This window comes from Plenodomus lingam (assembly GCF_022343315.1).
Source record: "Plenodomus lingam strain CAN1 chromosome Unknown contig_21, whole genome shotgun sequence".
Taxonomy (NCBI): Eukaryota; Fungi; Ascomycota; class Dothideomycetes; order Pleosporales; family Leptosphaeriaceae; genus Plenodomus; species Plenodomus lingam.
In genome coordinates, this window is record NW_027093938.1 from 700371 (window position 1) to 722091 (window position 21721).

At 38.1% G+C, this 21721-nt stretch overlaps 6 protein-coding genes across 6 annotated transcripts; 3 read left to right on the top strand and 3 right to left on the bottom strand.

Annotated features, from left to right (window-relative positions):
* Nucleotides 1–419: 419 nt before the first annotated feature.
* IAQ61_005138 (uncharacterized protein) lies at nt 420–656 on the top strand (the record flags this gene model as incomplete). Its single annotated transcript, XM_066096676.1, has 1 exon — nt 420–656. One exon carries the CDS (start codon nt 420–422, stop codon nt 654–656), a length of 237 nt encoding a protein of 78 aa, XP_065953371.1.
* A 40-nt stretch (nt 657–696) lies between these two features.
* On the bottom strand, nt 697–1606 carry IAQ61_005139 (uncharacterized protein; the record flags this gene model as incomplete). Its single annotated transcript, XM_066096677.1, has 2 exons — nt 697–824; nt 1246–1606. The coding sequence occupies 2 exons, from the start codon at nt 1604–1606 to the stop codon at nt 697–699; spliced, it is 489 nt and encodes a 162-aa protein (XP_065953372.1).
* A 402-nt stretch (nt 1607–2008) lies between these two features.
* Nucleotides 2009–2455, bottom strand: IAQ61_005140 (uncharacterized protein; the record flags this gene model as incomplete). Its single annotated transcript, XM_066096678.1, has 1 exon — nt 2009–2455. One exon carries the CDS (start codon nt 2453–2455, stop codon nt 2009–2011), a length of 447 nt encoding a protein of 148 aa, XP_065953373.1.
* A 161-nt stretch (nt 2456–2616) lies between these two features.
* IAQ61_005141 (uncharacterized protein) lies at nt 2617–2937 on the top strand (the record flags this gene model as incomplete). The annotated part of the gene is made up of 1 exon (XM_066096679.1): nt 2617–2937. The coding sequence occupies one exon, from the start codon at nt 2617–2619 to the stop codon at nt 2935–2937; it is 321 nt and encodes a 106-aa protein (XP_065953374.1).
* Nucleotides 2938–4300: 1363 nt separating this feature from the next.
* Nucleotides 4301–6650, top strand: IAQ61_005142 (uncharacterized protein; the record flags this gene model as incomplete). Its single annotated transcript, XM_066096680.1, has 4 exons — nt 4301–4413; nt 4469–4627; nt 4680–5403; nt 5454–6650. The coding sequence occupies 4 exons, from the start codon at nt 4301–4303 to the stop codon at nt 6648–6650; spliced, it is 2193 nt and encodes a 730-aa protein (XP_065953375.1).
* A 51-nt stretch (nt 6651–6701) lies between these two features.
* Nucleotides 6702–7499, bottom strand: IAQ61_005143 (uncharacterized protein; the record flags this gene model as incomplete). Its single annotated transcript, XM_066096681.1, has 1 exon — nt 6702–7499. One exon carries the CDS (start codon nt 7497–7499, stop codon nt 6702–6704), a length of 798 nt encoding a protein of 265 aa, XP_065953376.1.
* Between the last annotated feature and the right edge of the window lie 14222 nt (nt 7500–21721).

Genomic DNA, 21721 nt, shown 5'->3' on the forward strand with positions numbered 1-21721 from the left:
AGGCCCTTCTTGTGCCCATAGCCGCTTCACTGGTTCTCGATTGTGCAATTTGCTTGTTGTGTCAGTTGTACAGTCGCGAAGGCCGGCAATGTCAGGAGATGAAAATACATATTAGAGTTGCTATGGTTAGTTATGATAGTTCCTAGTACTAGGTAGAACCATAGGGAGGGCGTAGTAGGATAAGCTGCGAGGTCAGGGATTTGGTCAATTGGATCTTTGGGATGATTGTGACCCTGACTGTATACTCCGATAAGTCTACTACGGGGCCCACATTCTTCTACACTCGTCCGCCTCACAGCACTGTTCAGATAAAGTCGTTTGTTAAACGCCTCCATATAGCATTGCCTAATACTTGAACAAAAAAATCATCTGGGTTCCCCGCCACCTACAGTCAACTCCACGAAGCAACTGAAGCAATTATGCGTGTATCATTACCCGACTCTGAGATCCTTTTCACCAAACGTAGCGACGGGAATACAGACCAGGCCGTGACCCTAAGCGAAGATTCGCAGCACTTCATGAACAGTTTCCTTCTGATATTCACTGCTCGAACCGAAAAGCTCAGCGCGCTGTCGGAACGTCTACTGCCAACACTGCTCACCGACTATCATCATCTGGCTGCGCAAGACCCGCATCGGGATCTGTATCTAGGTTAGAATTTCCTGTCATTATTGACTCTATCGTGACAAGTTTTGCTTACGGTAGTTCGTCTGCTTCCCTGCCGGGCATAGCCTTGTCTGGGGCTGCTGCACCCATGGTGACCATGGTATCTGCATTGGCGGGAATGGGTGCAGCTGCCGCTGTATTCTTCTCGTAGATAGGCGCTGTGTACTGATTAAATCCACATTTGACAAGACGATCGTACACATTAATCATGTATTATCGAAATACCCTTTCATTGTAGTGTCCCAAAATAGTACCAATATCATAATTTCCCATTTGCTAACGTGCTCTAATTTGCCCATTCGCTGACAGAGTACTGTGAGCAACTGCTCCATTTAGTTCGACTATGAGAGGAGGATTTCTAGGGCATACAATAATTTACCGAGCAGAACTTTGAATACTTGCGGTGGCCGTTCCGGTCGGTCTCCATGATGTACAATACGGTCGTCGTTCGTTATTGCCCATCCACAGAACGATCGAGACACACCATGCGCTTACCCTTCTCTCCAAAACAAGCCTTACCATTATCATCCTTCAGAACAAGCCCACAATACATATGCCCCTCACAGTCGGCCCGCTCACATCGCCATCGAGTGCTTTCATCGCCGCCCCTCTCGCGGAAGTAGCAGCCTTGGTTGCACACGGTAGCGCCCTGTTGCAGGTGCATGCAACGCAACTCTGGTGCAAACAAGAAGGCCTTAATAGTGATAGTTTTTGTGGGTAGGTCGCGAAGGTGTTCCGGCTTAGAGCAGTCAGGATTGGGGTCGGTCTCGTCGAGGAGCGTCATGTATGCTGAGCTAGACTTTTCACTGGTGATAGATCGGCTCCTCAGAAATGATGGAAGCCATCGCGATGATGTGCGTGGAGGATTATAGACGGTGAGGGTGTAGGGTGTGGTGTTGGGCTCTGTGAGGCCGACAGGGTCAAAGTATTGTTCTGGCATCTCTTTTTGCTGTGTGATGTGAAAGTTGAGTGTTGAGCCTTTGTATGGTAAGTGTATGATTTCAACGTAAATTTATCAAGATTAATTTCAAAGGCGAAGGGTCTGTATTGTGCAAGAGGCAAGACAAACAACAAATTGTATGAGACAAGTGTGCATTGGGACCACAGAGAAGTATCATCACGTTTCATTAACTTCACAGTGTAGCAAGAAGGCACATGAGTTCAAAAAAACTGTAAATGCAACACCAATACGGTACCGTAGAGAGAGCTAGCAGAAAATCACACCAAAGCACGACTGGCATGCCCCACTCAGTCACCCACAGCTCGATCACCAGACCCTCTCACTACGCCATACTGCTTTGTGCTGCTTGGGAGTTAGATATAATATGACAGTATGACAAGGCTATGTTGACATGCCCTCATGTTCTCGTCCCGCCTCTGAGCGAGATGGCTCAGACACAACCGTATCGGTGACTTGGGGTGGTTCGACATTCCACCATAACTCAAGATTCGACCTCTCTCTTACGTGATAGTCTGTAATATCTTCAAGAAACAAGGAGGCCTCTATGTGACTGTTAGTCAAATCACAATGATGCTGATAGTGATGAAAAAGCGGCAGGCTCGTACCAAAAACAGTGGTCCTGCAGTAGGGACAAGTGCAGTCCCTGCAGCACTCGTCTTGCTGGTCGAACCAGGTGTTCAGACAGCCTAAATGGAAGACATGTCCACAGGTTGTGGAGATGATAGCTCCACTGGTACGCTCATAGCAGATTGGGCAGGGTTCCTCGCTGCCCTTGAAGTGGTCAAAGGGCAGGCTGCCGAATGTTTCAGAGTTGGTGGTGATGCTCATTGTAGATATAATCTTTTGTTATAAGTGTGTGGTGAGAGAAGTGTATTGTATAATGGATGTGTTATGGAGTAAGAGGGATTGATAAGAGCAAAGAATCAAGAGGCTTATATACTCTTGTAAAAAGTCTTTCTCCGTGAATATTGTATTAGCGTGCTAGTTCTATGCAGGCTGCCATGGGGACACGTGCGCATCAGCAAAGCTCCAAGGCATCAAACTGGCATCACGGCCAATGGGCATGTGAATGTGAATGCGTTACCAGATTCTGCCTGATTCTAGCTTCAAAACAATATCCCAGAGAAAGCTCATCAGAATATGTGGTAGCCACCGATCCTATGGTCTACCTGTATGACGGGAACGCTGATGCAGAGGTGAGAATCTGGGTCAATAGCCCTTTGGTGCCTTTTTGTACCGGAATATGTATTCTTTGGACTATTTCAAGTGTATGGCTTTCAAAGAAGGATTTAGATACTTTAGAGACCTGAGAGATTGATCTTAGAGTACAAAAGTAACGGCTCATTTTCAATGCACACACAAGACACCTTGAAATCACAAAATATGAGAAAGACGTCCAGATACATTTGATGGTGACAAAACCAGCGTTGCTTCGTTCTCGAGTGCTATTCCCATACGCCGCACAATGTACTGTAGATACCAATAGGCTGGTTCGCCGGCAAGGCGGTCCGCTCCCATTCTTCGGCACCAACAATAGTCATACCATCTGGCTTGTGCCTAAGCGTGTAATAAAGTGATCTGGTGGTGATCTAGGCTATTAAACTTCGCGTTTTATCCCAGGTGACTGAGGGGTAAATGAAAAGTGGGACTCGCGATAAAGACATGTAGACTAGTGATTTCGGATTCCGTCATCTAGACCTTTGTTTGAACTATCCCACGCAAATCAGAAAAAAAAAACTGGGATTCCAAGGGTGCCGACCAGAATCCGAGGAATTTTCTGCGGTAAGATTCAAGACGTTGGTATGGTAGTGTGCTTGCATGCAAGCTGCTGCGCATAGTCTACCTTGATTCGGCCACACCTTCTGGTCTGCATCATGATTCACTATGAATGTACAGATATACTCCAAGGAGTACCAGATCCATGAGGTTTCTGGTGATTGGTTCCACGAAGAAGACAGAGCGGTAGTCTACCAGATATGTGTAAAGCCACAGGCAAGAGCATTGCAAAAGCCAGTTTGCATGATCAGTGCATAACTGTGTTACATTTTAATATGTAATGGGCCTGAGGTAGACTAAGAATCTGCGGTACCGCGCAAAAACTTCGTGTACGCGAACAAAATGGCTGTCTAGACTGTTGTAGTGACGAGGAGAGTTTCAGGTGCTTTGGTTCCGTATGCTTTGCCACTAGGCCATATCAGGTTTGCCTACCATAGCTGTGCGCCCCACTTCTGTCCACGATGAATCATATGGCAATGAACATGACTCTTGTGTGTAGGAAACGCAGCCTCCATTAGATTATCCGAATTTATTCGATTAAGTTGAATTGCAAAGAAGACTGGGAAATTGTATTACTGTTGCAATCGATTCATACCATAGGTATCACTGTAACGCCCCCGCTTCTTCGCTGCTTTTTCCTCGGCTCATCCACTGAACACTTGAATAGATGCCAGGTACCTAGATTGCACTGTGTACCTGCACCCGCTTCTGTCAGGAATATTGCCAGATGCGTTATGGCCACATGGCTTACTAGTTGTTCGAATCTTCTATTAGTGGCAAACTTAGTGCTGCCTTGCGTTGCGCTTGGTTTAGCGTACCTCGGGCTGAACTTGATCCCCGAATGTCGACAGAGTCTCACGTCACACACAATCAACAGACGTAGGTAACGTGCGCGATATGGATGAGCCGAGTGCAAATGGAAGCGTCGCTTCCAACTCCTCGCACAAGCGACCTGCCCAAGAAGTCGAGGAGAATCGTCGCAAGCGAGCGAAGTACACGGCTACTGCCTGGTAATTCATGCACCGAAACCATGAGGCTTCGGGCGAAGAACTAACGGGATGTTAGCAACGAGTGCAAAAGAACCAAGGTCAAGTGTATCCGAAAGGAGGACGATACGACTTGTCAGCGATGTACAACAATGAAGACTCCTTGCATTGTTGTTCCCTCGGCGATTCAGTCAGCCAAGGACAAGGACAAAGATAAACACAGGACCAAAGTCGACGAGCAAGTTTTCAATCAAGCAAACTCGAATGAACAATGGCTAACTCTCTCCTAGTTCTTACCTCAGGCAATTGAGCCATGATATGACACGCTTGCGAGAGCAAGTGTCCACTCTGACAGCAGTAGTTGCGTCCCTGGTCGAAACGCAAACGCGAGCACCAATCAATCCTGAAGATCGGGCCTCATTGGGTCTATCGGCAAGCCCAGCAAAACTTGTAACCACAACTCGACCAAAGGAGCCTGTACAACCAAAATTCATTGGTCCTACAAGCTCTGCATTCAGCTTCAATGTTGCCGAAACATCCCTTACGCGTATGGGTATCGCACCTCGTGAATCGCTTTCAACCAATTCGTCATCGGTTGAGTCTTCACGAGAGCCATCAACAGAACCGTCTAACGAAATCAGACCTCTGTCAATATGTTCGGATAGAGATTTGATGACAAGTATCTCAGTAGAGGAGACGATTCGTCTGCTTGGCATATATGAAGATGAGATAGCTTGTGTACACCCCATCATCGAGATGGAGGCTCTCGTCTCAAAAGTCCCGCAGATTCTAGACTTTATCAAAAATCCTCATCGACCGATAAAGGAATCTCAAAATTTTGATCCGCGGGATGCGCATGTCCTTAGGCTGGCCATTGCAACTGCTCTAATCTGCGAGACATTTGGCAAAAATGAAGTCTCCGACAGGCTTGTGGCATCCGTCAAGGCAGACGTTGGAACTATGGCTAACAGCTTAGAGTTAGTGTTCAAAGATGTTCAAATTATGAGCATGCTGGTACGTTGTTATCAAACCCCATTAATGCTTGACTCTAAAACTGTGGATAGAGTCTGTATTTTTGTCACACATCCGAAGAGCTCTTTGCATGGCGCGCCATAGGCTGCGCGGCACGACAATGCCTCGAACTGGGGCTTCATCGAAAGCAAAGTCTAATGGAGAGCTTCAAAGACGAACGCTCTCGCAGCCTCGCTGTACAAGTCTTTTGGGTGGTCTATGAGCTGGACCGACGATGGAGTTTCGGTACTAGTCTGTCTTTTGCTCTCCACGACCGGGATATAGATCCACAGCTGCCAGAGCCCGGAAGAGAATTTCCCTATCTCAAGTGTATGGTATCTTTTGCAAGAATATGCTCGAGAGTTTGGGACGCTCTTCCTTCGTACGGATCCCACATAATGCCGAAGGAGACCGAGGACTATCTCGATTTCACGACTCAAAATTGGCTACTTTCCATCCCAGAGGAACTGCATTTCGTTCATCCACGGCTTGGCCTTGCCTCACGTAGTCAACCACGCCAGTTACGACGGTTGCGTACTATTCTCTACCTACGCGGTAATTATATGCGGACGCTGATACACCGACACCATGTCCTCACGTCAGACAACATCAGAGCCAACACTCAGAAAGCTCAGCTCGTGGTTGACATCGCCAAGGACACAATACTGGTACTTGTGCATCTTAGCAACACAAGCGACATATATGTACGCGAGCAGAGCATTTACCATTACTATTTGCTCAGCGCGCTGGCTGTTGTGCTTCTCGCTGTGTGCCACTCGCCGAATCTCTTCGCTGAGTCTTGCAGAGATTCCTTTGCTTCGGCCGTGGAGCTTGTCAAAGGATTTGCCCGTCATAGCGATGCCAGCCGGAGACTATGGAAAAGCATTCGAGGGCTACTGCCCATAGTGAAATCTCTAAGCCAGCGTGCGGAAGCTGGCCGCCGAAGTCAAAAAGCTGCGCATCGGGAAGCCGATTATATTGCTGGACAGCCGCTGCTGAAGCCGAATCAAGGCTCAAATTTCGAGCCCTTGGTATCTGTCATAACACCTATGCTGGGTGATAATGCGCAGAATCTGCCTGATGTATTTGACATTACCAACGACCTCATGGATCTTTATGACGTCTTCGGAGCTGCAGCAGTAACAGAACAACAACAACCAGCGCAAACGCCTCCAGAAAACAACAGTGATCTAGGAATGTCGATGTGGGAGATCGAGGGTGTTTCACGACACTTTCAAGGTTTACTTTGAAAAATCCGCGACACAGAATTGATGGAAAGGCAATCCGATTTTCGACAGTTGCTAGCCAGTCTTCATTGCAGTCACAGTATGGACATACTTCACCTTCCCATCTACGACCCTGATCTCGTGGCTATCGGGCCATGCACCCAAACTGTCAAATTGACACAGCACATCGACACTACCCATCTCCTCATCGATCACATACCTTCGCATACCGTTGTTCTTGGCACTCCCGCCATGTGGCAATGTCTTGCCACACGGACTTGTGTATGAACTTCCTTCAACACGCTCGCACTCGGTACCCCAAGGGATGGTGTCTGCGGCTTTCGCGTCTGTCCACATGTCGAGATAAGCGTCACCGATCTTCTTGAGCAGCTCACGACTTGGGCGCCTTCCTGCAGGGATCGTGGTCCAGTCCTCCTTTTGGATATAGCCGAGCGTCTTTTTCGCGTCGAAAAAGAGATCACCGGTTGTCGCAGCGACAGTGTCGATCATGCTGATTGCACTCGTGTCGTTGTTTGCGTGGCGAAGCTGCGTGCTCACAACGTAGGGTTTACTGCCCGAAGTGCTGATCCACATTGTGTAGCTGGCACATGCTACGGTATCGGTGGTTGATCGGTTCAAATCAATGGCATATGGTGTTGCGAGAAGACCCTTGGAGATGTCGGAGACTTTGTTGCCTTGCTGATAGGTAAAGTTGCTTGACAGCGGAAGGTTTGAGGGTTTACCAGAGGTCTGAGCGGAAATATAAGATGAAATTGCAGCGAGAAGACCAGCACGTGAGCATTCTGCTGCCTCTGCTTTTGAAATAAGGACTACGAGAGCCGTCGCAACAGCGAAGGAGATGTTGTTCAGCATATTGTCAAGTTTCTGGGCAGATTGCTTTGGGGCTTTTGGTCACAGGTTGGCAGATAGCTATGTTCAGACTTGGGACCATTCTCCTTTTTGTATCTCGTTACGTACTTCTTCAAGACAATCGAAAAGTGCCGGTATGGAAATCGCAGGGGTTGCTTTTTACCGACTGGATGATTTCCACTCGAGTGCAGACGAAATGGTCTCTTGTTACTGGCAAGCTTACAAGCGGAACACTCAATGGAAATTAATGTAAATAGAAACTAAAGACAAAAGTCTCGTTCATATGCTGATGCCGTGTATCAAAGGGATAAGTGAGGGTTATCCAGCAGGTGCACGTAGAGTATCTTCATAAAGGTGCGAAATGTCATAACTTAAGCTAAGAAGAAATAGGTAGTTCATGATGATCAGCTGTCAATCCGAATCTCCCTGCTAGCTGAGGGTTTGTTAGTAAAACAGTGGTTTGAATTTGTTAACGCTGCCAGGTCGCTAGTCTTGTACGAGGTCTGTGTCAATCCAAAAAGAAGCCGAGCAAGTTGTGCACGTTTCTTTAACCGTCCGCTAAGCTGGTATGGGATATCGAAGAACAAGACTTTCCGTTGTACTTATCTAAAGCGATACCCGTGGGTGGGTTAGATCGCTCATAGGTGGTCATGGCCCACGGCACGTGATGGTGCTTGAGACGATGACGTCAGAGCACCCTTAATCACAGCGGCTCCTGAGCCTCCATCATCGCTCACCAAACACCAACTTTTTGATTTTATAGTACCCTTTAATAAGTACCTAATTTTTATTACAAATTAACTACTACTTCCTACTTTAGCTACCTTAGCTATTCTCCTGCCCGCGCAAGCGTAGGCGTTAAAGTAATAGCTAATATAACACCTAAGAGGCTACCTAGCACCTAGAATACTATAACGCGACCTAATAACCCTTAGTTACTAGGCTACTATAATCTACGCGCCTATAGAAGGATATAGTAACCTAGTATAGACTAGACTACTATCCCTCTATACTTTAGTAAAGTTATAATACCTATAACTATAGTAAAAAATACTATTAACTAGTAAGTTTAGGTAGCACTTTAGGCTACCTAAATACACTATAATATTATTACTATACTAGCCTAGGCTATTAATAACTATATATCTAGATTTACCTCTCCTATAAAGGCTAATATTATAAAGGAGCTTTAGTAGAGGGTTATCTAAGCACTTACTACCTCTATTAAACCTACCTAGCTAGATATACTACTACTAAGTAGCTCTAAAAACTTTACCTAACACGCCTAATATACCTAGGTAGATATAGCCTAAACCCTAAAAAACCTAGATAAGCTAGCTAGGGGTAGAACTAGACTAAACTAGGTAATACCTTAGTAATAATAAGCACCCCTTATAAATAATAGAATCCTTATTACTATACTACGTAACTTAAGGCTAAGGTAGCTAGCCTTAATTATAGTCTAATAAGCTATCTATAAGGTAGTAGATAGAGTAGCCCTAGAAGATATACCTAAGGTAACTTAGATAAATACTAGCTAGGCTCTTATACCTACTAATAATAAAATTAGAAACTACCTAATAAATTAAGTTAATAGGGAACTTATAATACGTGCTATTAATACTAAAGATACTAGACTACCTATTAAGTAAGTAAACTATACCCTCTAAGGTGTTATAAGCTCCTATAGAAATATATAGGGCGCTAAAATCGCTATAATAATAGAGTTAGTAAAGGTAGAAGCCTTCTCCTAAACACGCTACTACCTAGTTAGCTACTAACCCTTAAAGTATAGGGTATAGCCTAATAGACTTACTACCTAGATTATATTATTTACTAAGTAGGTTAGGCCTTTCTACCTCTTTAGTATATTGAGCTATACTAAGGAGATTAAGAAGGGACTTACTATTTAGCTCTATAACCTAGGGTACTAGGGATACTACACCTAATCCTGCTATAATAGGCTACCCTACTACTATAATTATAGTATAGAACTATCTAAGTATATAGGCCTATATAGTATAGAATACTAGTCTTACCTTAAGTATATAAACTATAATAGCCTATTCTAATTAATATATAAGAGGTATACTACTATACCTTAGAAAGTAGGTAACTATATTATTTACCTTCCTAAAAGCTAACTTAAGGTAATTTAGCAAGTAGGATATAAAGTATACTAGTAAGCCCTAGTAGTCCCTATACTAATAAATAATAAGATATCTAGCGCATAGGTAGCCCTAGCTAGGGTAATAGAATATATAGATATACTAGCCTTATAAATAGCACCTGCTAGACCTACTACCCCCCTACTAAAGTAAAATAAGAGGATAGTAGTAACTAGAGGCTATACTACCTTATTAGATAAATAACTACTAAATATAAGGAGACTATAGAGGGTAGCTGCTAATACTAGTAGTATAAGCCTACGCCTCCTATCTACCTAGTTAGTCTAACCTAGGAATATAGAGCCTAACCTAATAGACTCTACTAATAACTAGGTAGATATAGAAATAAGTAAAGGAACTAGTTAATAGTAGAATACTAAGATATAGACGCTAGCAGAAATTACCTATATATAAACCCTAGGTAGGACCTATAAATCTACTAGGCTAATATTAGTAAAGGAGCCCCTACCTATATTACTATACTAGAATAATCCTACTAATACTATATAAATATTATATATATATAAGAACCCTATATAGTAATAGATAGTTATACCTAGAATTACCCTACCTTTACACTTATAGCGCTAGTTATAGACTAGACTAGTAACTCCCTAGTAGCCTAGGAGGTAAACTACCTAAGGGTCCTAATATATATCTAGAAGGGCGCTAACCTTAAGGTAACTATTATCTACCTATATATTAGTTAGAATATCCTCTAGGTAAAGGTTAATAGATACTCTATTACTAATATATACTAGTAACTAAATATACTTCTAGCTTTAGTATATATTACTTAAATTAACCTACCTATACTATATATAGTAGAAGGGGACTTTAACGCCTACTATAAAATATTTAAACCTAGTATAATCTTAGTATATAGTAGCACTAAACTTACCTAGTAGGCTAACCTTAATAATATAAGGTATATAGGAGAACCTAGCTAGCTAACCTATAGGGCTAGGTATATCCTAGACCTAACTTTCTCTAATATCCCCTTTATAGCTACTACTATCTATAATAACCTACACTATAGCTCTAACTACTCTATAATAGTTACTTTTATACTAGCTAGAGGGTAGGGTACCTAACTATAATACTACTACTACCTCTCTAAAAAGAACCTAATATAGTTTAGCAGGCTAGTTAAACTAAATATAAGAGGTGCCCCTAACCCCTTAGACGCCTAAATACTAGTAGTAGTAAATAGCTATATTAAGGCTTTAATAATAGCTATATAAGACGCACTTAAAGTCTCTAGGAAACTAGATAGGGAGGCCGCGTAAGTAGCACCCTAGTAAATAGAAGACTATTATAAAGCCTATTAGAAATATTTTTTAGAATAGGCCCTATTAATATAACCCCCTTTAGATACTACTAGGCCCTTTCTATTAATAGTTAGGAGAGTAAAAAGGGAGTACTAGAAGGACTAGATTAATAATATTATAGATAATAAAGCGCTATATAAGCTAGTTAGATAGTATAAACTTACCCCTAACTAATAAGATATGCTACTTCTTATTAAAGGGGAGCTTATAATAGAGCTACTAGTAAAGGCTAAAGCCCTCTAATAGAGTGTGCTAGGAAGGTTTAACTCTACTAACAACCTCCTATACCTAACTATATCCCCCTCCTCTATAATACCTATCCTACTATAGGATATATTTATCTTAATTAAAGAGGTAGAGTAATATACTATTAGAGTAATAAGTATATCCTTACAGACTAACTATATTACTACTAGGCTACTTAAGACCTGCTAGGCTTATATTAGAATATATCTTTAGATAATCTTTTAGGCCTACCTTACTATATAATACTTTCTAGCTACCTAGAAGATAGCTAAGGTTACTATAATCCCTAAGGTAGGGAAAAAGGATAAGACCTCCCTAAGATTATAGAGACCTATAGCCCTTCTCTTATACCTAGGAAAAAGGCTAGAATAGATAGTAGTAAAGCGTATTACCTTAATTACTATATAGTATAATATACTTAGCCTATAGTATAGTAGAGCCCTCCTAAAGTAATCTACTATAGACCTAGTAACCTTATTTATATATAACGTAGAGCGAGTATAGGCTAATAGTAGATAAGCTACTATAGTAACTATAGATATATAAGGCGCCTTTAACGCACTTCTAAAGAATAGACTGCTTAGGCGAATAGTAGAGCAAGGATAGCCTATAGGAGTACTAGGATTTATTAATAACTTCCTCTCTAATAGAAAGATATAGGTTAGGCTTAGATAGGTTACTACCCCTAAGTATTATATTAACTATAGGATACTATAGGGATTACTACTTTCCCTAGTGCTATATATACTATACCTAGCTAAACTTCTTAACTAGGACTAAACTAGAAGGTTTAGCTATACTAATAACGTCTATATCTATAGGGACACTTACTTACTAGATAAGAATATCTACCTACTAGTAAAGGACCTTAACTTAATTAATAAATAGGGTATAGTAAATAAGGTGTCCTTTATACTAGAAAAGCTAGAGATAATTTACCTTACTAGGTAGAGGGGAAATTACTTACCTATATATACTATAAGGGAGCTAGAGGTTTACCTAATAGCTCTACTAGTAGATAGCACTTAGCTAGTGTGGAAATCTAGATCACTAAGGTTAGGAATAATTTAGGAGATAGATTATTAGATTATATCTACTACGATCGTACTTATATATATAGAGCTTTAGCTACCCTTACTAGAAGGTAAATAATTAGTAAACCTTCCTTACTAGAGCTCCTGCTTTTTATTAGGCACTTAGTAGTAAGCTAGCAGTTAATTAGATAGTAGGTTACATAGGGGTATTAATTAGGATTAATTAGATTAAGATACTCTATAATCTAGTTAATATCCCTCCTATAACACACCCCCTAGGTATAGGTAGATCTTTTATTATTATAGTTACGCTTATAGTTAGTAGGTAGTGTAGCTAATTAGAGCGTTATATATCTAAAGGGTTAAATTAGCTTACCCTTTAGATACTAACTAGCGCGCCTTCCTTATTTAGCCTACGCTTACACGCGTAGATATTATCTAGACTAAGCTCTATAACTTTATCTACCTAACTATAATCTTTACTATAGCTTAAATTATAAGATTATATAACCCTAAAGGTCTAAACTATACTTATATCCCTACTAACCTATATCTTAGTTAAAGTTAAAAACTACTACTTATACTTACTCTACCTGCGCTACCCTTATTACCTCCTGTATAGCTAAAGCTATAGTTACTAAAGCTACTACTACTAAAGAAGAGTGCGCTACTACTAAGCATAAGGATGTTATAGAGCGCGTAGTAGCTAAGCGCGTAGCTACTACTACTATAGTTAAGATTAAGAAGCTAAGGAAGGGCGCTCCTGCCTTAGCTCTTACTACTCTAGCTCTAACTCTAACTCTAGCTCCTGCTCCTCCCTAGACCCTGCCTAATATCCCTGCTCCTACTCCCTCTTTAGCTCCTAAGGAGACCCTAAGATCCTCCTATTATAGAGAGCCTAGTATTTATTATACTAAAACTTATCTAAATTATTTACGCTCTACGCTCTTTAATAAGTCTAATAGTAAGTGCTATAACTCTTCTAGTAAGGGGACTTAGTGCTAGTAGTGCTCCTTTAGGTATAGCTATATCCTAATATATATAATCTATATAAGAATTTTTCCTTTATAATACTTAGTAAGATCTATACTAATAAACTAATAGCCCTAAGCTTGCCTAATATTCTACGCTATCCTTCCTAGTAAGGAAGTAAGTAAGTAAAAGCTAAGACCTTCTTAAGGATAAGAAGCAGAGGGTCTTAGTACTCCTTAAGGAGAGTAAGGCTAAGTAGCAGGAGCTAGTAAAAGCCGCTGCTACTGCCGCTAAGCTTACACACAAGGCTGCTACTGCAGCTAAGGGCGCCTAGAGCTCCTTATTAGAAAATAAGGACTCTAGCTCCTCTAAGGTTCCCCTTATAGATCCTAGGTTAGGGCAACCTAGGCAGCTCCCTATAGACTTTAAGGCACGCTTCTTGCGCGTAATAGAGCTCCTTAGGGAAGCTACCTAGTTAATAATAGAGAGGTAGGCTATAGTTAGTTATTCTTATATTATATATTAATAGATCTTATATACTACCTTACTTTAATTAATATTATATAATATATACTCTACTATTATATAACTTTAGGTGCTCCCTAAACCTTATAAATTATTATATAGTTAGGTTTTTAGTAAGCCTATTAGCTAGTATATTACTAGTAGGTAGATACGTAATAGAGAAAGATCCCTTTGTATACTCTTATCTTAGCTATATATTTTAAATATCTATATAGCGTAGCTTAGTAGTGATCCTTTTATTATTACCTACTACTAACCTAATAGTTTATTAATTATTATAATTAATTATCTAGGTAGTATCTAAAGTAAGGTGTATTTTAGTTAAAAAGCGTTTTAATATTATTACTTCTTTACTTACTTGCTTAAGCGCAAGGAGCTCTACCTTAGTAGTTAAAGTAGTAATAGTTACTTATTAAGCTGCCTTCTAAATAATAGGTCCTCTAAAGAGCGTAATTAGGTATCTATATAATAATTGCTAAGTATTAATATTATTAGCAAATAACGTATTACTATATATTATAAGCTTATTAGGATCCCTATTCCTATATTAGATTAATTAGTATTAAGTTTAGTATAGATAGACAATTACTTAATTAACTATATTAAAGTATTGTTTAGATAGGTTAGTAAGGTATTAGGAGAGCTAGGAGGCTATATAGGTAATATTAGGGCGCACTATAATTAACGTGTAAAGGATTGATTTAACGCGCTCCTAATAGTCCTTAATCTTCTTTTTAGCGGCTTCTCCTATGCTCTTTTTAATATCTTTACTTAATAGTAGTGTAGTAGGGAATTTTCCTATCTCTACTAGATTAAATTTCTTTATAATCTTGTTAATATATTTATTATAAACAAGCGTTATTATCTATCTCTTTCTATCCTAGATTACTCTTACCCCTAGAGACTAGCTTACAGGTCCCTTTTCTTCTATAGTATATCTTTGCTTTAGAGCTTAGATAACTTTATAAGCTTAGCTTGCGTAGTTTTAGTAATAGAGCGATAGGATATTGTCTATATAGAATATTAACAAGATACTACAATCTCTATTAAAGAATAGGTATAGCTCCTCTTTAGAAGTAATAAGCTTATTTTCTTAGAGTGTAGTTAAGAGCTTATTATACTATAATAATAGTAAGTCTTTTAGTCTATATAGAGCTCGTTTAAGCTTAACACACTTCCTAGGTGTTTAATATCCTTTAGGTAGCTTGCAGATAACTATAGGGTGTTAATCCCTTAAGGCGTTAAGGAAAGCTCTAATAACGTTATATTAATATATCTTAAGGTTAAACTTAGCTCTAATAGCTATTATAGTCCTAAAGGTTTAAGCTACTAGGGTAGCTGCGTAGGTTAAATAAATTAAGTTAGTAAGCTATAGATCTCCTCTTACTACTATCCTTACTTTATACTTAATTAGGTAACTATCCTAATTAAGCTTGTATGTAAACACCTATTTAAGTAGGAGTAGATGCTCTCCCTTAGTTAGCCTATTAATCTCCTCCTAGGTACTAGCTTTTAGTAGAGTATTAATTTCTTTATATACTACGTCTCTAAATTACTATTCTATTTAGTGGTTATAGAGATCCTTCTATTATTTTAGCTCTTTTTGTAGAGCGTCCTAGTGCGTATTTCTTTTAGGGTTTTTAGGAGATTTGCTCCCTATTACTACTATAATTATAGCGTAGATTATAGCGTTTAGTTTAGGATATACTAAAAGATTATATAAGAGATTTCTAATTAGATCTATATCTAATAGATCTATTACTATATATATCCCTATACTTGTAGAGCCTCCTAGTAGTTTATTAGGGTCCTATCCCTAAGCTTGCTTACTAATACGCGTTAGTGGTAGTCCTTTAACTTGTAGTTTTCTACTTCTTCTAGAAGCTCTAGGTGCCGCTTATAAGGGATCTGCAGGAGATACAGAATCTAGTCCTAAAGTAGGTAGGTAGGAGCTCTGCTTACCACCCCTATAAGAGCTAGATAGGGTGCCCTTACCTATCTCCGTGCTCTTATAGAGTAACCTACTAATAGCACTCTCCCCTCTAGGTCTTTCCTAGGAGCTACCTATTGTGGCATTAAAGTAAGTTAGATTACTACTATCTTAGGTAGTAAGTGTTATGGACTGGCCTTAAGGGAGAATGCAACGAGCGTTGATAATAGTATTTAGTATCTTAAAGGAGAGGTAAGCCCTCTACGCCTTTTTATAGGTGTCTAGTGTGTTCGCTTAGTAGTAGTGTTAGACTTAGTCTATCTTGTGTTAGACCTAGGCTTAGGCATAAGCCTAAGCCCTTTATATACCCCTAACCTTCCCCTATAAACTATTATAAAATTGTCTTTCTAGGGGTTTAGGGTTATATCTTTGTCCTCTATAATCTATATTAGGCTTTATTACTATATTTTTTAGTTTTGTTATTATATCTTTATATTCCTTCCTAATTTGTAACAGGCCTATATATTAAGCAGTACGCGCGCGTAGCGTCTATACGCTTATTTTAGCACCCTACTATAAAAGTTCTAATATAGCTATCCTACCCTACTATAAATTTCCTAAACTTACTTTGTTATATAATAGATTTTCCCTACTAATTAGCCCTTCTCTCTACTCTTTCTCTATTAAATCCCGCCTATCTAGCCCTTATTATATCCCTATCTACTACTACTAGTACTAGTAGTAGGGATCTACTATAAGGTAGTTAGACCCTACGCTAGGCCTACTAAGATAAGGTGCGTACTTTTAATGTTCTCCCTATATTTCCTGCACTAACTTTTTGCTTAGCACATATCTCCCTAAATATAGTTACTTAGTAGCTTTATTATTTCTAGTAACTTAGATAATAAGGAATATAATAGTAGTTTTATAAAGCTGCTTCCCTATAATTAGTATATTAACTAGCTTTATCTCTTTAGTAAGTGTAACTATTAGGAAGGTAGTAGTAAGTTCCCCTTAATTTTTATTTTCTTTATAGCAAGTTCTAACTATATCTAGGGCGCTTATGCAAGTCCTGCTATTATAGCTATAAGACCTATACTTAATTAGAAGCTATCCTTACTAATAATCCTAACGTTTGCTAAGCCCTTTATAACTAGCTTTAGTTTTATTATAGTTACTAGGAGGATTGCCTCTATATTATAAAGAAAGGGACCCTTAGCACCTTTATAAGGAAACCTACTAAAGGTACCTATTACTAGTTTATGCTATAGTTCTACTAGCTCTACTATTATTTTAAGGATCTTATATTAAGGGCTTAGACTAATAATACTATTACCCTACTTACCCCTACTGCCTACTCGCGCGCCTATAATTAGTATTAGCTTAGTGCTATTATTCTATCTACTACTAGTACTCTAGCGTTTCTACTTTAGTCTACTATTACGCCTTTATATAGTAGTTATAGTAATAATAATATTATATAGCTTACTGCTACTACTAGTATTACCTTCTAGTGTATTAACTAGCGTATAAATAAGACCTAGGCCTAAACTAACCTTTATATTAATAGGCTTAAGAGCGCTACTAAGTGCACTACTTATAGCATTAAGACTCTTATTATTAGTATTAATTTCCCTTTATTCCCTTTATATATTCTAATATTTGCTTTCTTTAGGCCTAGAGTGCTATACGTTAGTAAACTGTTAAAGTACTACTCTCCTCCTGCTACTACTACTACTATTACTTATACTTGTTAACTAAGTCCTCCTCTACCCACGCTGTGCGTAAGTGTTACTACTATTACTAAGAGATATAGAGGCGTTAGGATAATATAAATAATAGTTTAGGGGGGGCTAGGGGAGGGTTAGTTATAGATAGTAATAGTATAGATACTACTACCTAATTATTAGCTACCTTATAAAACTTTAGTAGCAGGGCACTTGCTTAGAGTGTTGTAAGGATAAATAAAAGATATCTCTAATACCTTTCTACTTCTTAATTATAATAAAGGTCTAAGTTATTATTCTAGTTTTCTTCTACCCTTACTTCCTAGCTTTTATACGTATTAGGCTATTATTATACGCAATATCCCTATACTTTTCCTTAAACCTATCTAGAGCCTTAGTATCCTGCACTACCTCTAGTAGGTGCTATGTTAGATTAACATACCCCTTCTATTTTACTAGGACTTAACGCTTCCCTTTTCCTCTTATATTCTTTATATAAAGGATCTCTTCTACTTCCTATTTATCTAGTATTGCGTCTTTATTTTCTAGAGTAACTATTAGGCCTAGTTATAAGTCCTAAAGCTTCTAGCTTAGTAGTAGGTTATTAGTAGCTCTCTTTAGTAGATCTATATATATAGTCTTATACAAGTTCCTAGGTAAGTCTAATATTACTATAAGTAGAGTAGGGACTTCTATTACTTTATACTTAACCTATAGCTAGTTAAACTTTTTACTTAGTTAGTTTATCTTTATATTACGTATTATAAACTAAACTATATTACCTTTTAGGAACTTTTTAGCTAGGCGTTAAGACTAGTTTATTGCTTCCTATTATTATTACTATTAGAATATAATAGTAGCTTACGCTAGCTCTACACCCCTCTATAGGTGTGATAAGAATATTATAGCCTCTCTATAAGGATTCTTAGGCTTTACTAGTAGTAATATTATCTTTTATAGCGTGTCTATAGTATACCTATTTAAAAGTAGATTTAGGCTAACACTAGTTATACTAGAGTCCCTATTATTAAGTGCAAGTTAGCAGGCTAGTAGGTAGTTAGGCTAGTTAGTCTGCTTAAAGCATACTATTATGCGCAGCACTACCTGCACCTCTTAGTTTACCTACTCTATCCCGCTATCTATCTAGGGGTGGTATGCAGTAGACAGTAACTAGTTTATCTTTATTATCTAGTATAATATTATCTAGAAGGATCCTAACTAGTCTAAGCCTTAGTTAGTAATAATAGAGGATAAGAAGCCCTAGAACTACTACTAGTTATCCTAGAAGATCCTTGTATAATAATTAGCTACTATAGAGACTATTACTTTAAGCTAAACATATTTAGATAATCTATTAGTAATAACTAATAGGAACTAAGGTTTACTATTATCTTTTATAGGTAGGTTAACTATAAAATCTATAGATATTTAGGACTAGTATTATAATATAACTAGTATAGGTTATAATAGACCCTATTAGCGCTTCTAGGAGATATAAGTACTATAATAATAGCAGTTCTAAATATACTACGCAACGTCTCCTAATATTCTATCCTAATAATAGTTGTGGCGTAGTATTTAAAATATTGTGTTCTTTCCTAGATATCCTACTAAACCTAATTTATATACTTACTATATAATAGTAGTTATAAGGGGTTCCTATATTAGTAACTAAATAACGCCCCTCTAAAGCAAAGTGCCGTGTGCGCTAATTGTATAGTCCCTAATCTATTGCTTTGTGTTAGTAGGAACTAGGAAAGACCTAGCGCCTTTCTAAACTGTATTAAGACGCACTTAGTATATCTTATCTTCTAATACTGCTTTGTCCTATAGTGTCTATATATACAGGTTAGTAAAAAGGCTAGCGCCCTTTAGTAACTTAGACGCCTCCTCTGCTTCTAACACTGTAACCTAAATTAATTTAGGGCGCATTACTAACTATAGTGTTGCTTTAGAGAAGTTTAAGTCTTATAGTTGCCTACTTAAGGTATTAGGTTATCCTATAAGATAGCTAGGTCTATACTATAGGATATACTAATATTTTAAAAGTTCCTCTACCTAGTAGTACTATTACTTACTTAAGCTTTAAAGGCTAGTAAAGTACTCTAGGTTTTTATAGTCTATAAATATTATAAATAGTTTATAAACGCTCTATAACTCTACTAACTAGCTTTTAAGACACTTAATAATAGCTAGCAATTCCTTATTATATATAGTATAGTTTTATCTCTTTAGTGTTAGTGCTATAGAGTAGTAAGTAACTAGGCGCTAGACGCCCCTAACTTTTTGCAATAAGCAACCCCTAAGAGCGTATCCTAAATAGTCTGCTTCTAATAATATTTCTTTAGCTAGGTCCTATTATATTAGTACTAGTCTAGATATAAATGCCTTTTTTAGTGTATTAAATATACTCTATTCTTCCTCTCCCTATTAGAATAGGGTATCCTTCCTAGTTAGTTAGTTTAAAGGCGCTGCTACTTTAGAAAACTTTGCAATAAAATTGTAGTAGAAGTTAGTAAAACCTAGAAAACTCCTTACCTCTCTTATATTCCTAGGGGGTTCCTATTCCTATACTACCCTAAGCTTTTTAGGGTTAGGTCTAAGTAATTTGCCTACTCTAATAATATAGCCTAGGTAGCGTACCTCCTTAACACTAAACGCACACTTCTCTAAGTCTAGGTGTAGTCCTACTTCTTTTAATAGCGTAAGTATATACTTTACTTTTTCTATATAGTTAAACTAGTCTCCTCTTAAATAAATTAAGATATTATTAAGGTAGGCTATTATATATAATCTAAGTAACTCTGCAAGCGTGGTATTAATATATTGTTAGAAAGTAGATAGTATACTACTAAGACTAAATAGATATACTAACTATTTATATAACCTAAACTAGGTATAGAAAGCTATTAAGGACTTATAACCTTCTACTATTCTAACTTTATAAAAGGTAGCGCAAATATCTACTTTTATAAACTAATTTACGCTAGATAGTGTGCGTAAAGTTTCCTTAATAAGTAGTAGTAGGTATTAGTCTAATATTATTATGCTATTAAGCATCTAGTAATCTATACAAAGGCGCTAACTACCTAATAGCTTCTTTACTAGTAATACTAGAGCTCTAGCTATAGAAGAGCTTGCTTAGATCTAGCCCTTATCTATTAATCTAGTAAGTTATATTCTTAGTTCTAGCAATTAATTATAAGATATAGGGTATAGGGGACCCTATAAGGGGTTAGGCTAGGTTCTATCTAGGAGAGTTATTAACTAAATATAGTACTCTATACTACCTTAATAGGGCAGCAAACTACTTACTAACTCTTTGTTAAACAGGTCCTTAAACTCTTATAGTTCTAGTAGCAACTTTATCTTTCTAGTTTTATACTTAGGGTTATAGGGAACTATGCTATTAGTAATATAGATAGTGTGTATATTAATAGGACTTCCCTTATTAACACTTCCTAGATATTTTGTTAGGCACAAGTTATATATTACCTATAAAATATCTAGTATATTTATTATAAAAATTTATACCTATATATCTTCCTATTAGGGTCCTTAATTTAGTAACCCTGCTATAACTAAACCTAAGATAATAAAGATACAGGTAGGATATAGGCGTCTCCCGCTCTCTTATACTACTATATTTCCCGCCTTCCTAATTATTAATTTGCCTTGTAGAATATCTATAATAACGCCCTCTCTGCATAGCTATAGTCTACCTAGTATTAGTTAATAGGAGAGACTAGGTACTATATAAGCTAAAAGCTAAGACTACTAACTATCTAAATTATAGTCTAATACTACTAACTATAAAATTCTTGTACCCTTAGTAATTCCCTAGGTATATTATAAGGGTCGCAGGGGAATATTAATAAAGTTCCTACTAATCTATCTTGCTAACTTTTCCTTAACTACACTAAAACACTAGTACCCTAAATTAACTATTACTTGCACATTCTCTACTCTACCTAGGAGGAGGGGAATAAAGAAAGGAGGATTATTTAACCTAGCCTTAATATCTAGGGGATACTTAATAGCCTCTACTATTAATAATTCCTCTATTATAGTATCCTCCTTATACCCCTAACTTAGCCTAAAGTTAGGGGCAGCTAGTTTCCTAAATTAGGGCTGCTTACTAATACTATAACTGTCTTAACACCTACTAGTTATAGTAATAGGGTATTAGGGCATGCACGTATAAAATAACCGCCCTATCTATACTAGGTGTAGACCCTTGCTAGTTTCTATATATTAAACAGGTCCTATAGGATCTAGTTAGGGCGTAATAT